Raw genomic sequence first — 16,955 nt, forward strand, 5'->3', positions numbered from 1 at the left:
TCTCTTGGACTCATGGGGAGACTGAAGTGCTGAGTAACTCTGAACAACCAGTGGGATAAAAACTGATGAATAAAAATTTGTAGGGGACCTAAAAAGCCCTAGTAATAGAGAGTGAGTAAAATGTGATGGCTCCAAGCAGTGTTATACAGCTTATACAGTCGAAAAATATTGTGACAAGGTATTGGCATTTAGAAAAAACATGTCAGATTGTCGTTTCCAATCTAAGCAGATGGTTGGCTGTGGATGTCCCTCCCGGAAACCACACTGACAGGGGGATAAAAGGTCCTAAGATTCAAGAAACCAGCATAATCTGTGGACAACCAACCTTTCAAGCAGTGTATAGGGTACGTTGGTTGGGCTAATCAACTGGCTGCTGTGGAGACATGTCAGGTTCTTGCCTGGTTTAAAAATTCAATAACTGTGCTATCTCTCGTCAGCAGAGGCAAGAATCTGAAGTGAAAGGTTTGTTGTAGGATTCAGCTTGGTGGGGAGTGAAACATAAGGAGATGTCTTCAACTTGTTACTTTTGTAGTAGAAAGGTAGCTGGATAGGAAGAGGATACTATTACCGTTACAAAGTGTGTCACAAGGTGTTCCACAAGAACCAATAAATCAGTACAAAGACCAATATGTTGGACAAGACCCAGAACAACTTTGAATGTTGGTGGCCTGTAAGACCATGGAACTTGATCTACACCCAAGATTAAGAGGCACACACCCACAGAGAGGAGATGTAGTGCTCCCAGCATTAGTTCTTACTGCATTAGATTGAAAAGTTACCCCTAATGTGCAGTCTCTTTAAAGTGATAAGGTTGGTTTAGGAAGGATGTCATTTGAATCAATGTGGGGCTCAGCGGTTATCCTAGAACAGCTATTGCATTGTCTTTGGTCTACCATGGCATTCGTCAACTGTGAGGGAGACACTTAGAAAGGGGAGTAGCAGTTCCAGTGGTGTGGATCATCATGTCTGAAGTGCCTTGCACAACCTCATGAATATAATCCAACACAGAGATGGCAAATGTAACAACAAAGATATAGAAAGGCCAGTTGGCTTGGTGAAGTGCCCAGTGTTGTATTTGGTCAGTCTGGCAGTAGTAAGGAAATGACAGAACAACCAGAAAGTGATCACTGTCACAATGTCACTGTGTAATGACCAATGTAGAGAAGCTATAAGATTACGGGAAGAGATCATCAATTAGAAGGCCCCTACCATATGAAGCAGCACTCACCCACATGGAGTGGTGTGTGCTGAAGTCCCCACACAGGAGAAAAAGGGGAAAAGTTGTTAGATTAATGGGGTCAATTCAATGTAAGTATATGGTCTGCCTGCAGGTAGGTGAACGTTGCAAATTATAATTGCTGAGCTTGTTTGCACCCACACCCCTATTGCCTCCAATGAGATACAAAGGAGAATCCATTCACCGACGACATCTGTACGAACCAGAGTACAGATCCCTCCAGATGACTTCTCGGGACCAGCACAGTTGTGACAGAACACTCGGTAACGGTGGAGCATTAGAAAAATTGGCCACCAATGGAGTGCATTTACTGTAGAGCAATACAAATCACAGAAGAGTAGACAATAAGGTGTTGTGGTTCTGGCAGGTGACAGCAGTGCCATTACAGTTCCTCTGAATGGCCATGTGACTGGTGTCCAAGCTAGGCATGAAGTGGCCAGGAGGGCTGGACACGGTGCAGGATCAATGCTTGTCACCAGTGAGGATGGAACCACAGCCACAAACATCTGCTCAGAATCCAACTGCATGGAGGAGGGAGGGAGGGGGGATATGGCACCTCCAGGAGCACTGGAGGTGCCATATTGACAATCAATAGATTTCTGTTACTGGAGCATCTGTTCTTTTTGAAAACTGGTGAACATGGATGGTGATGTTCTGCACAGTTGACACACAAATGTGGATGTTCACAAGGACATCTTCATGGCATGATTGTTGACAGCTGCCACATTTTGGACCCGCAGTGCAGTGGGATAACATATGCCTGAGGCCCAAACATCTGAAGAACTTCATAGGTGGTGGGATGCATAGTTTTGCAACATACCTGTTCACTATGATCTTAACCTTCTCTGAAAGGACACTCCCTCCAAAGGTTAAGATAAAGGTATCTGTATCCATACAATTATCCTTGGGCTCTTTTTGTACACAGCTGGTAAAATGTATGACTCACCTCTGGAGATTAGACCACAGTTTCTGATCTGTTTGGAGTGCAAGATCTTTGAGGCAGATGAGTCCTTGGATCATGTTCAAAGTTTTGTGTGGGGTAATGGTCACAAGTATGTCACCTAGATGATCACTTCCCTGCTGAGCTGTAGCCTGGGCAGCAGAGGAAGATTTAATTAATAATAACCCAGTTTGCATTTTCCACAGTCTCCACTTCCTCAAATTTGTCTTCAATGTTTTTGACAAAAAATAATGGTTTCATTGCAGTAAAAGTATCCCCTTCAGTCATGGTACAGACCAAGTATTGGGTGACGTATTTTTCTCTTAGACATATGGCTTGTCCCTCTTCCCAAAGAGTGGCTGGAAGGAGGGGGGGCGGGGAACATCGTGGGGCCATATTTCTCTGCAATATAATAATCTTCCTCAACTGAAGAAACTGCTTGGGCCTTGTGGCTGCCAGCGGGAGAGAGTTTAATTTGCTTCATGTGTAAACCTTCCACTATGGCACCACCCAGTCCAAATGAGGGCTCTTTCCACGGGTACTACCCAGCCACATCTGGCCAGTAAATTGTTGTCTGGAACCCGTGATGGGCACATACTCCTTGACTTGCAAAGAGAGCTTCCAACTCGGGCACTAACAGTGCGATTCCTATGTGGTCAGGGGGGCTTCCACCACACAGGTACTTAAACAAATGGCACCTGCAGTATTCTGTACATTCAGCAGTCATAACAAAAATATTTTAAATAAATTGACTTTTCAGCTGAGCTACTGTTGTCTCTCAACTAAATGGTTTTAAGATTGACATCTGCATATTATTAATAGAAAATAGTGCTTAAGTCTTACTTTGGTGTTAGGGCATCAATGAGATCATCATCCATCCATTCCATGCATTGGATTATCTTGTCGGGATCATAGGGTGGAGGATATATCACTTCATTCACTTCCTCTCTATCACAATTGCAATACGCTGTTGACACATGGATTAGTGCCTGAAAAAAGGAAAATTTATTATATTAAGAGGTTACTTAAACATTTGAAATTCAACATAATTTCAAGAACTAGTCAAAACAGTACAGATAAATGTAACACATAACAAATACTCACTATAACAAGAGAAGATATTTTCCATAAAATAGATCAGTTCCCTAACTGTTACAATAATCATGGCAAACACACTTATTTCTGACTGAAGTAATTGTTGGTTACAACTTGGTCTTTTCTTTTGTTTTAAGGTTATTACAAAATACAAGAATCAAACTGAGAAATAAACTAAACTCAAAAATTTAATATTATGCCTTGCAATTTATTTTTATAAATTTAATGACTTCAGCTACAAAAACATCTACCATCCATAGTTTACAAGCATCTGTACAGTGTGTTTACTGGAGAGGGGGAAGGTTGAATGTGTGAAAAGCTTCAATTATCTGCATAGCACCATATCACACGATGGAAGTTCCAAACTAGAAGTCTTAAACACAATAACAAAAGGATCTAGCTTCTTCCATCAAGTACGAAATCTAATCTGGGACAAGGAAGTCCCCCAAAGAGCCAAACAGACCATGTATAAAACTTATCTCCTGCGAATCATGATGTATAGTCTAGAGGCCTGCATCATAAATTAGAAGAGAATCAAATACAAGCATGTGAAATGAAGTTCCTTAGGTCAGTGCTACAAAAAACTAGGAGGAGAGAGAGTCAGGAATGATTATGTAAGGAGAGACCTGCAGGTGACAACTACAGAGGAGAGAATGAGTGCTTTGAGATTGAAGTGGTTCAGTCATGGGAAGCGAATGCACCTAACTCAAACTTCACGCCAGTATTTGGAGATGGAGGTACCAGGAAGAAGACCAATTGGGTGGCCTAGAAAGAGATGGACAGACCAGGTTAAGGAAGATCTCAAGAGGAGAGGAGTAACATGGGACGTAGTGGACAGGAAAAGCTATACCAGGGCACAAACCAATGGAGACAAATTGTTCACAAAGTTCCTACCCAGCTCGCTGGAAGGAAATCCTGATGATGATGATGATGATGATGATGATGTACAGTGTGTTTACCATGGTGCACCAGAATCATTTTCTCCCTCAGTGAATTGTGTGTGGGAAGGAAGACTGCTGGTAATCTCTGTATATGTCCAAAATTCTTTAATTCTGTCCTCACAGCCATTACCTGAATTACATCTACATCTACCACATAACTGCTCTGAAATTTACAATTAAATGGCTAGTAGAGGGTTTATTGAACTAGATTCAAGCTAATTTTGTACAATTTCACTCTCAATCAGCAGGCAGAAAAAAAACTTAAATCTTTACGTGTGATGCAGATCCCACACCACATAGCAATACCCCAGGAGAAGGCAGACAAGCATAGTGTAAGCAGTTTCTTTAAGACACCTGTTACATTTTCTAAGTGTTCTGCCAATAAATTGCAGTCTTTGATTTGCTTTCCCTACAACGTTACCTATATGATCGTTCCAATTTAAGTTATTCATAATTGTAATGCCTAAGTATTTAATTGGATTTAAAGCCTTTAGATTTGTGTGGTTTATCCTGTACCTGAAATTTAGTGGATTCCTTTTACTACTCACATGTATGGCTTTGCACTTTTCATTATTTAGAGTCAATTGCCACTTTCTGAATCATAAAATATCTTATCTAAATCATTTTGCAATTGGTTATACTCATCTGATGAGACCACAAGATGGTAAATGACAGTATCATTTACCAACAAACTAAGAGGGCACCTCAGATTATCTCTTAAGTTGTTTTTGTATATCAGGAACAGCAGAGGGTCTGTAACACTTCCTTGGGCAATGCCAGATATTACTTCTGTTTCACTCAAAGACATTCCATCAGCTATTTTGTACTGTGACTTTTCTGAAAGGAAATCACAAATCCAGTTTCACAACTGAGACAATACTCCAGAGGCACACAGTTTGATTAGAAGTTGCTTGTCAGGAATTGTGTCAAAAGCCTTCTGGAAATCTAAAAGTTACTCTGAAGTCAGTAAAAGTTACTCATGTTGCAACTGTTCTCAATTTCAATCCTGGAATATTTACTTCATCTTCTTTTGTGAAGGAATTTTGGAAAACTGTGTTTAGTAACTCTGTTTTATTGAGGCTGTCATCAATAACATCACCATTGTTATTGCGCAGTGAAGGCATTTTTTTTTTCTGGTTTTAGGGCGCACAACTTCAATGGTCATTAGCGCCCTGACTACCGCGCCTGACTGCACCGCGAGGCACAAGTTGACAACAACAACTAAAAGGGAAAACACGATAAAAGACAGACTGACAGGCATAGGATTAAAAAACAGCATCATCAAATGTCCTTAGAGAGGTTTGTCAAATTGATAAAACGAAGAACACTAGCAACTGCTTGTGGGTCATCCGCTAAAATGGCATCGAAAGTACATGGCAGGTTAAGATCTAGACGCAGTGTGTTAAAATCTGGACAGGACATTAAAATGTGTCGAACCGTCAGCAAGTGCCCACATGGGCAGAACGGCACCGGCGCAGCCGTCAGCAGATGGCGATGGCTGAACCGGCAGTGTCCAATTCTTAACCGGGCCAAAACTACCTCCTCCCGCCGAGAAGGGCGTGAGGAGGACGTCCAAGCCACGGGAAGAGGTTTTAAGGCCCGAAGCTTGTTGTCTGTAAGTGCAGCCCAATCGGCATGCCACAGCGATAAAATGCGCCAACAAATGACCCTGCTAAAATCGGACAAAGGGACACAACAAGAAGCTGTCCGAGGCTGGAGGACCGCAGCCTTGGCCGCGGCATCTGCAGCTTCGTTCCCAGGGATACCGACATGGCCAGGAACCCACATAAAGCTAACCGGAGAACCGACGTCCACCAGCTGCTGAAGAGAGCGTTGGATCCGGTGTACGAAAGGGTGAACCGGGTACGGATCACTGAGGCTCTGGATGGCGCTCAGGGAGTCGGAGCAGATGACATAAGCAGAATGTCGGTGGCGGCAGATGTAAAGAACAGCCTGGTAGAGGGCAAAGAGCTCAGCTGTGAAGACCGAACAATGGCCATGGAGCCGGTATTTGAAACTTTGTGCCCCGACAATAAAGGAACACCCGACCCCGTCATTGGTCTTAGAGCCATCTGTATAAATGAAAGTCATGTTGATGAACTTCGAACGAAGTTCCAAAAAACAGGAGTGGTAGACCGAACCGGGGGTAACCTCTTTTGGGAGCGAGCTGAGGTCAAGGTGAACGCGGACCTGAGCCTGGAGCCAAGGTGGCGTGTGGCTCTCGCCCACTCTAAAGGTTGCAGGGAGTGAAAAATTAAGGTGTTGAAGGAGGCGACGAAAGCGAACTCCAGGGGGTAGCAGGGCAGAGACATACAACCCGTATTGACGGTCGAGAGAGTCGTCAAAAAAGGAACGATAAGACAGATGGTCGGGCATTGACAGTAACCGACAGGCATACCGACAAAGCAGTATATCGCGCCGGTAGGTGAGTGGCAATTCGCCAGCGTCAGCATGAAGACTCTCTACGGGACTAGTATAAAATGCTCCGATCGCAAGTCGTAAGCCCCAATGTTGTATGGAGTTGAGGCGGCGTAAGATGGCTGGCCGTGCAGAGGAGTATACGAAGCTCCCATAATCCAGCTTGGAGTGGACGATCGACCGATATAGACGAAGTAGGACGGTTCGATCCGCTCCCCACGACATACCACTGAGAACACGGAGGACATTTAAAGAACGGGTACAACGGGCAGCCAAATATGACACATGTGGAGACCAGCTAAGTTTCCTGTCAAATGTAAGGCCTAAAAATTTGGTTGTCTCCACGATTGGGAGAGCAACGGGACCGAGTCGTAAGGATGGTGGGAGAAACTCTTTGTAGCGCCAGAAGTTAATACAGACCGTCTTCTCGGCAGAAAAACGGAAGCCATTGGCGACACTCCAGGAGGAAAGACGGTCAAGAGAACGCGGAAGACAGCGCTCCAGGACACGTGTACACTGCGCGCTGCAATAGATGGTAAAATCGTCCACGAAAAGGGAGCCTGATACATCAGCTGGGAGGCAATCCATTATTGGATTGATCGCGATGGCGAAGAGAGCGACGATCAAAACTGAGCCCTGTGGCACCCCATTCTCCTGGCGAAAGGTGTCGGACAGGACAGAACCCACACGTACCCTGAACTGTCGATCCATTAAAAAGGAACGAATAAAGAAAGGGAGGCGACCGCGAAGGCCCCATGTATGCATGGTGTGGAGAATGCCCGCCCTCCAACAGGTGTCGTAAGCCTTCTCCAAATCAAAGAACACAGCCGCGGTCGGGCGCTTCCGCAAGAAGTTATTCATAATGAAGGTTGACAAGGTAACCAGATGGTCAACAGCAGAGCGGCGCCTACGAAATCCACATTGTACATTGGTAAGTAGACGTCGAGACTCGAGCAGCCAAACCAATCGAGAGTTAACCATTCGCTCCATCACTTTACAGACACAGCTGGTAAGCGAGATAGGTCGATAACTGGAAGGCAAGTGCTTGTCCTTCCCCGGCTTAGGAATCGGGACAACAATAGACTCGCGCCAGCATGCGGGAACATGTCCCTCAATCCAGATGCGATTGTATGTACGAAGAAGAAAACCTTTACCCGCAGGAGAAAGGTTCTTCAGCATCTGAATATGAATAGAATCAGGCCCCGGAGCGGAGGACCGTGATCGGCCAAGTGCGTTTTCGAGTTCCCGCATGGTGAATGGGGCATTATAACTTTCACAATTCGAGGAGCGGAAGTTAGGTGGCCTAGCCTCCTCTGCCTGTTTGCGGGGGAGGAAGGCAGGGTGGTAATGAGCGGAACTCGAAACCTCTGCGAAAAAGCGGCCGAAGGCATTGGAGACAGCCTCAGGGGCCACAAGGACGTCATTCGCGACCTTCAAGCCAGAAACTGGTGAGTGGACCTTAGTGCCAGATAGCCGGCGCAGGCTACCCCAGACAACAGAAGAAGGAGTAAAACTGTTGAAGGTGCTTGTGAAAGCAGCCCAGCTGGCTTTCTTGCTTTCTTTGATAATACGACGACACTGAGCACGTAATCGTTTATAATTGATACAATTCGCCACTGTAGGGTGGCGTTTAAATGTGCGTAAAGCACGTTGACGAGCACGTAAAGCATCTCTACATGCTGCGGTCCACCAGGGGACCGGTACGCGACGTGGAGAAGAAGTAGGGTGAGGGATGGAATATTCAGCAGCAGCGAGAAAGACTTCTGTGAGGTGTGCGACCTGACGATCGCAGCTTGTGAAGGTTTGATCCTGAAAGGTCGCCCTGGCAGAGAAGAGCCCCCAGTCTGCCTTGGAGATGGTCCAACTAGAGGAGCACGGAGAGGGGGTATGCTGCAGGGGATGGATAACACACGGGAAGTGGTCGCTCGATAAGTATCAGAAAGTGCATACCACTCAAACCGGCGTGCAAGTTGGGGAGTACATATAGAGAGGTCTAAATGGGAATAGGTGTGAGATGTGTCTGAAAGAAAAGTAGGGGCGCCAGTATTGAGGCAGACGAGATTGAGCTGGTTGAAAAGGTCTGCTAACAAGGAGCCCCTCGGGCAGGATGCTGGAGAGCCCCAAAGGGGATGGTGGGCATTGAAGTCTCCAGTTAACAAAAATGGTGCAGGTAGCTGAGCAATAAGTTGCATCATGTCTGCCCTGGTAACGGCAGATGACGATGGAGTGTAAACGGTACAAATGGAAAATGTAAAAGTGGGGAGAGTAATGCGGATGGCAACTGCCTGCAGGCCGGTGTGCAACGTGATGGGATCGTAGTAAATATCATCCCGGACCAGCAGCATAACCCTTCCATGAGCTGGGATACCTACCACAGGGGGCAGGTCAAAACGCACAGAGGTGTAGTGTGTCAAGGCAATTTGATCGCATGGGCGTAGCTTCGTTTCCTGGAGGGCTACGATGAGCGGACGGTGCAAGCGGAGCAGCAACTTCAAGTCCTCTCGGTTGGAGCGAATGCTGTTAATATTCCAGTGAATAAGTGCCATCGTAAGAAAAGGAAGATGTAAGAAGGGGTCACCTTGAAGGCCGCTGAGGGCCTGGCTTCGAGCGAGCACTGCCGCCGCTATCAGCAGGCGGACAGTCATCGTCCATTGGGTCTATAGGTTCATCGGTCATCTCGGGAGGATGGCCGGGAGGGGGAGCTTCCTCCGCCGGTGAACGGCCAGATGTACGGCTACCAGCGGTGCGGCCAGGCGAAACGGATGACGGCCTGGGGCGGCAACTGCTGGGTGGCGCAGGAGAAGAAATGCGCCGTGGCGGAGAAGGAGAACTGTGCTTCCTATGAGCCTTCTTGGAAGGACGTTTGGTGGAAGTACCGGTCGAAGGCTGGGAGGTCGAGGTACGTAGGAAGTCTGCACAGGATGGTTCCTTCTTGAAGGCCCGTGCATCTGACTTCGGGGTCTTCGTCTTAGCAGAAGCTGATGAAGGAGCTGGTGTCTGTGGGGTGATGGGAGGAAGAGGAGACGTCGACCGCGCAATCTTAGCACTGGCTGAACGGACGACTGTAGTGCTGAAGGTCAGATCGCATGTCTGGGTTGCTACCTCCCTGGTAGTCCGAGGAGAGGCGAGGACAGTACTGTATTTCCCCACTGGGAGCAGCGCGGGCTTCCTACTAGCCAATAGCTTGCGAGCAGCCAAGGTGGACACTTTCTCTTTGACCCGAATTTCTTGGATACAGCGTTCTTCCTTATAGACAGGACAGTCGTGGGAGGATGCGGCATGGTCACCCTGACAGTTCACACAACGAGGAGACGGAGGTGGAGTCACCCTCATGGGCATCCCTGCCACAAGTGACACATTTAGCCGCATTGGAACAAGACTGTCGAGTGTGATTGAAACGCTGACACTGGTAGCAGCGCGTAGGTGTCGGGACATAGGGGCGAACAGAAATAACCTCGTAGCCCACGAGGAACTGTGGGGCAGGCGGTAGTACTTTCGTCACTGGTGGCTCGTCACGTTTCCGTTTTTGGGCAGAAGTCGAGAGAGATGGAGTACAATCCATTGCGGAGGAATCCCCCATGATTGCCAGCATCTCCGATGGCGCGCTCCTTCCTTGTGGGGACCCTCTCAGAGGGCACTCCCGCCTTAGGTGAATGTTTACACCTCAGGTCACACCTCCCGAGAAACAGACGGAGGGACCAATCGGCATGGTCAGAAGGTATCAGCTCAGGCAATCACCCCTCCCCGGGCCTGGCCTTTACCAGGGGGTACGCGCGTGCCTTACATGTCTACCCAGGGCGGGGAATTACGCGTTACCCCGTCACCGGCTACGCGTGCGAACGCGTGGGTCGGCCTTCAGGCACGCACAGGGAGGAAGGAAGAAGAGGAAAAAGAAGAGAGAGAGGGAGAAAGAGGACAGACTGTCTCAAACGCAGAGTCGGAGACCAGAGAAGGCAAGGAGAAGAAGGCAATGAGAAGGCAAGGAGAAGTCAAGGGAAAGAGTAAGGAAGACAGTGAGGTGGAGAAGAGCAAAGAAAGGAACCAACAAAAGGAAGGAAGAAACGAGAAGTGAAAAACCAAAAAGACCACAATTATAGGTCGTGGAACCGTCCGTCTCCAGACGCAGGCGCTAACTACCCCCGTGAGGGGGATGGACTCCTTTTAGTCGCCTCTTACGACAGGCAGGAATACCTCGGGCCTATTCTAATCCCCGGACCCGCAGGGGGTAGTGAAGGCATTGACTGCATCATGACACTGCTGTACTTTACATACGACCAGAATCTCCTTGGGCTTTTTGTCAGATTTCGAATGAGTGTTTCCTTGTGGAAATTATTAAGAGCATCCTGCATTTAACTTCATGATAAATTAGACTGGTACAGTGTTTTAACACTTTTTCTGGAACGTCACGTCACAAGGTACGAGCGGCCCTATGCTTGTTACGAATCTTTGATCACATCTTGCCTATGCTGCATTCCGGCAGTCAAATCAACAGAAGGTGCTGATTATTTGCTTAAGTCTGTTTTCATTCATTTGGGTTATTTCCTTTTTTATTTTATCATTTTTATATTCTGTGATCTACGTAAACTTGCTTTTATGTATATAATTATATTTTTAACCAAAATTCACCACAAGAACGCATCAGGATTAGTGTCACTTAACTACACTGAAACATCAAAGAAACTGGTATAGACATAAGTATTCAAATACGGAGATATGTAAACAGGCAGAATGCAGTGCTATTGTTGGCAATGCCTATATAAGACAACAAGTGTCTGGCACAGTTGTTAGATCGGTTACTGCTGCAACAATGGCAGGTTATCAACATTGAAGCGAGTTTGAACATGGTGTTATAGTTGGTGCACAATCAATGGGTTACAGCATCTCCAAGGTAGCGATGAAGTGGGAATTTTCCCATGAGACCATTTCACAAGAGTATCGTGAATATCAGGTATCTGGTAAAACATCAAATCTCTGACATCGTTGTGGCTGGAAAAAGATCATGCAAGAACGGGACCAACGACGGCTGAAGAGAATTGTTCAACATGACAGAAGTGCAACCCTTCTGCAAATTGCTCCAGATTTCAATGCTGGGCCATCAACAAGAATCAGCATGTGAACCATTCAACGAAAAATCATGGATATTGGCTTTCGGAGTGCAATGGCCACTTGTGTACCCTTGATGACTGCACAACACAAAGCTTTACGCCTCACCTGGGCCAGTCATTGGACTGTTGATGATTAGAAACATTTTGCCTGGTCAGACGAGTCTCATTTCAAACTGCATCAAGTGGATGGACATGTTTGGGTATGGAGACACCCTCATGAATCCATCGAACCTGCATGTCAGCAGGGGACTCTCAAAGCTGGTGGAGGTTCTGTAATGGTGTGGAACATGTCCAGTTGGATTGATGTGGTACCCCTGATATATCTAGGTATGACCCCAACAGGTGACAAGTACATAAGCATCATATTTGATCACCTGCATCCATTCATGTTCACTGTGCATTCTGACGGACTTGGGCAATTCCAGCAGGACAATGCGACATCTCAGAATTGCTACAGAGTGGCTCCAGGAACACTTCCCAGACATGAATATTATTGAGCATATCTGGGGTGCCTTGCAATGTGCTGTTCAGAACAGACCTCCACCCATCCACACTCTTATGGGTTTATGGACAGCCCTGCAGCATTCATGTGTCAATTCCCTCCAGCACTACTTCAGACATTAGTCAAGTCCAAGCCACATCATGCTGCGGCACTTCTGCATGCTCACAGGGGCTCTACACGATATTAGGCAGGTGTACCAGTTCCTTTGGCTCTTCATTGTTTTTTATTTTTAGCAATTTATTGTATTTTATTAATTTTGTTGACTTATACACCTGGTAAGCCACTACAGACTTTAACAAGTGTATTTTTCTTTTTATTCTATATCATACAATATTTTATACATGTGTAATGATGTTAAGCTGATTGTGCATTTATTTTCTAACAGTGCCACTATGTCTCCATTACATTAGGACATGTTTTCAAAACACCTAGGTGCATAATTTTCACATGTATGTCAGTAATACTTTTCTTTATGGCCTGTTTTATTACCTTAAGTTTTACCACTCATTGTATTTGTGTGTTTCCCATGTCTGCTGCAGATCTGAATATGGTCACTGCTGACCAAAACCGATAGTTCGAGGACCCGACAAGTTTATGATAACAGATGGAAATAAATAAATTTTCTTCACTTTTTGGATCGCTGTTCTACTTGCAACCATGCCACAGCTTCTGTACTCTGAAGTATTCGGCCAGTACTGCTCCTGAGGAGCAGGGTAATAAGGAGTACCTATGAGGAGCATCTAATGACAATGTTTGATCTACCTTTGACACTTATTGTTACCCAAATTATTTTAGATTCAGAACCTGTAAAAAGCTCACTAGACATCATTGTGTAATTTACAATTATAAAACATGCCACCACCACCACCACCACCACCACCACCACATACAAACTTCCTTGTTTCATAATTAACAAAATCACACATACACTATAATATCACAATGTCTTGATTTAGTAACTTTCTTTTTCTCCAAGAAAATAGAAACACACACACACACACACACACACACACACACACACACACACACACACATTCTCTCTCTTCACTGTGAATGAGAATTTTTACCTCAAGGCCCAGCATACGATGACACAGCTCGACAAGGCGCTTTGTGCCTAGCATGTTAATAGTAACAGAGAGCTTCAGGGCTTCATCAAACTTCACTGTAGCAGCTGAATGGAAGACAACAGAAACAGTGCGGATCAGCAGGTTCTGGTCAGACTGGCTAATTCCGAGTTCAGGTTCTGTAACATCCCCTTGAATTGGCACAATTTTGTTCAGCTCTTGCGGACGCTCTTTCCTCAGGCGATCAAATAGCTGAAATTATTAACAGATATCATTAGCTACAAATATAAATATCATTCTCTCTCTCTCTCTCTCTCTCTCTCTCTCTCTCTCTCTCTCTCTCTCTCTATAAATGGCAATTTTTAAAAATATAAACAGTGTGTATAATTCCTGCACATTCAGGTATGAATTCTGGTGGGAGATAACTTCTGTAATTTAGATTTCAACTACAAGTCCTGACAGCATCATTCTACCTCCAAAATTATGAGATGTTTAAGAAATTTGTTAGTCATATAAGGTTAGATATTTGCATAAAATTTACACACTGCCATTTTATAGTCTTAAGTGAAATACACTATGAAAGTAGTAAAAGTTTTACACAGAATGCCATGATTAACAGTTTCAGCTGCAGTTCTATGCACACTGAATGTGTAAGTTACATTCAACTTAGTGGAGACCTAGAGTTTGCAGAATGCTACAAACCGACACATTTCATCACTTTTGCTGATGGAAGGATGCTAATGCATCTCAGATGCGCAGAATCAACCAACTGTTTTTCCATGTGCAACTTTGATGATCTGGAAGTGTCAGCATTTGGTACCACAGAATTAGATGGTCAGAAAGATGAGGGGGAACTGGAAGAATCTTCAACATTAGACATAAAGACCAAACACAATGAACAATGCCCAGTAACTCCACAATTGGTTTACAATTTAAAGCACTTGAGTCACACTGGGATAAATATTTACAATAATTTAGACAATCACCATGAGGTTAAAAAGAGAAACCTAATGAATCAGTATCTTTATATGTTCTGCTTTCTGCTGTGTTAATTGCAGCTGTCATTAAACATGACAACAACATTGAACTGTTGAAATGTGACAAGGAATGCAATAATAATAGTAACCCATAGTGTCTTGCTTTTTACAACAAAATAATCTACAGCACGGAAACAGCTAGGAGCACAAAAACCCATATAAAGATAATAAATCTATCACTTCCCTCTAAATATCAATGATATTTTGGGTTGAGTTTCACTCTGCATACCAAAGTCATCCACACTTGCTTATTTGTTGCAGATACAGATTGTGAAGTGGGTGCTTACCATCTTTCTACGACATCGAACACATGTAGCACTTTCTGTCACATTTACTACTGGTTATGGGCTTTAATATTTGTTACAATAAATATTCGATTGAGTCAGTTGTCAAGACCTTAGGTGGCATGCCATTTACATCGATTACAAAAGTTTTGTCATTAGATTAAACCACTGTCTTTGGTTCATCCACATTGCAGTGGTTTTTGGATATCATCATGGCAGATGAAAACTTACTCGAACAATTGGAGTTGCAGAGAAACAAGAAGAATTGAAGATGCAGTTCTCTTTCTAGTAGTGTGCATAATAACTCGCCTCACAGATATTGCACTAAATCTGACGCTTTAGTGACACAGCTCATTGTATTGGCAAGGGATTCATTGGGAAATTGATTGTTTGACTGTAGACTGTTTTGGCCATTGTTAAGCTGAGGTCCTCCCTAAATGCTATTCCCAAATCCACTAAACCAACATGTTATGTCCTAACCCAGTTTTCACATGCATGACTTTCAAGATGTAGTGTAGATGCCTGTGTAGTTGTTACATCAGTCTGTCTGATGCAAGACGATTGGCAGTTGTACATACCAGGTATTCAACTTAAATGCTGCCTTGGGTGGAACACCCTTTGAATAAATATAACTAGTTGCTTTTTTGTGGGTGAGTAATTTGGGTAGCACAATAAATGATTGTTTTCTGTCACGAAATATACATCTTATTTGACAGTGGACTCATACAGGAACAAATGTACCAGCTTTACGTTGGCAGGGAATGCGCAGATGAACAAAATTCTTGCAGCCATCTTACATATTCGGCCAGAAAAAAGATTTTTTAACCAATCACATTACTCACTTTTACAATTGTGAAGTGATGGGGTGCCACGCTGGCAGACGCCCGCTATTATGAATGGACGTATGCGCAACACTGAACGGTTGTAACATAGCTTTTTATTTGACTGTTGTACTTTAAAGCATTAGAGTAATACACCTGCTGAATTGATAATGCATGCCTTCAGCTCATTATTTTGCTCCTGAAAATGAACAAGAGCTCGTAATACAGTAGATCTTTGACATTACTGGATTAATATAGGAGAGTAAATCCAGTGGTACAGTCTGCTTGCCATCACAATGGTTCTTGTTGCTTGTGAACTGTGCAGTACAATACTAATTCTGTAAGCTGATGTGCTGAGCACTGCCAGGCCTTTGACAGAAAATTAATTTCACTGTGGTCCTGTGACGAATTCGAACTGCCAGCCTTCAGGCATATGCAAGAAACATTTATTGGCTGTGTAAGAAGAGGTTAGTTTGTGAGCGTACGTAGGCCAAATCACTTGAGTGAGTGCCACCTGTTGGATAAAAAATTCCAAAGGCATCCACATTGTGGTGAGTGCACTTAGTAGTGTGGCTCCTGCAGCAGTTGCGAAACTGTCATCCATTACAGCAAGGGACTCTCTAAGATGGGGACGTCATTTTCCAACCTAGAGGAGGTAGTGTTTGGTGCATCTATTCATTGCAGTAAATATCCAGATTTTGGCGGCATTTTAAAAAGTCGCTAACTGACACTGCCAATACTAGGTAGTCAGGGACCAATCTGCACTGGAAGTTTGTTAATCTTAAAACCCAATGCAACTTATGTCATGTACAAATTTGAAAGTAACTTCCACTCCTTCCTTTGGTGGTAGTATTCCTTGTGCATTCACGACTCTCAGTAATTGCATCTGTGTACCTCAAATTGGCAATACAAGGTATGTGCTGTCAAAAACTGTTGAGTATCTGCTGTAGGTGACTAAGGTACCAGACATCCATAGCTGACACATGTGATCATTAATGCATAGACAGCAGAAATCGAATTCTTGAGTGATTTTGTCAATGATCCACTGGAGTGTTTCTATGGCTCAGCACAGCCCAAATGGCATTCCCAGAAATGGGATGCTTCCTCTGCTCATCGGGTTCCTGGGGCGTGGAACCACAATCAGTGCTCAGCGCTACGAAGACACTCCGCAGAAATTGCAAAGTGCCCTGCATCAAAACGCCCAGGACTGCTGTCAGAGGTAATCATCCTGTTGCACGATAATGCCTGCCCCCACGCTAACAATCGGACAAAGGCTACACTTCAGCAATTTGGTTGGGAACACTGCAACGTCCTCCGTACAGCCAAAATCCTAAACCTCTTTCACGACCTGCAGAAAGGCACACGTGGACGTCAGTTTCAGTCTGACGAGGAAGTGCAAGAGTGGATGAGGTTGTGGATCTCCTTGATGGAATAATTTACCAACAGCCGTACGTATTGTAGAAGTTTATTTTATTTTATGAACTTCTATGTGCTACCAGTTTCGGCATTAC

General features: G+C 44.6%; 1 protein-coding gene across 3 annotated transcripts in view; it reads right to left on the reverse strand.

Annotated features, from left to right (window-relative positions):
* LOC126100227 (putative fatty acyl-CoA reductase CG5065) overlaps positions 1-16,955 on the reverse strand; it is a 505,281-nt gene that overhangs the window by 27,054 nt on the left and 461,272 nt on the right. For all 3 annotated transcript variants that reach the window (XM_049910804.1, XM_049910802.1, XM_049910803.1), the window contains 2 exons: positions 13,306-13,554; positions 3,021-3,166 (listed from right to left, as the gene is read on the reverse strand). In XM_049910804.1, coding sequence (XP_049766761.1) covers positions 3,021-3,166; positions 13,306-13,554 — 395 coding nt within the window. The remainder of the gene's footprint in view (positions 1-3,020; positions 3,167-13,305; positions 13,555-16,955) is intronic.

The sequence above is a fragment of the Schistocerca cancellata genome, chromosome 9 (genome assembly GCF_023864275.1).
Source record: "Schistocerca cancellata isolate TAMUIC-IGC-003103 chromosome 9, iqSchCanc2.1, whole genome shotgun sequence".
Lineage (NCBI taxonomy): Eukaryota > Metazoa > Arthropoda > Insecta > Orthoptera > Acrididae > Schistocerca > Schistocerca cancellata.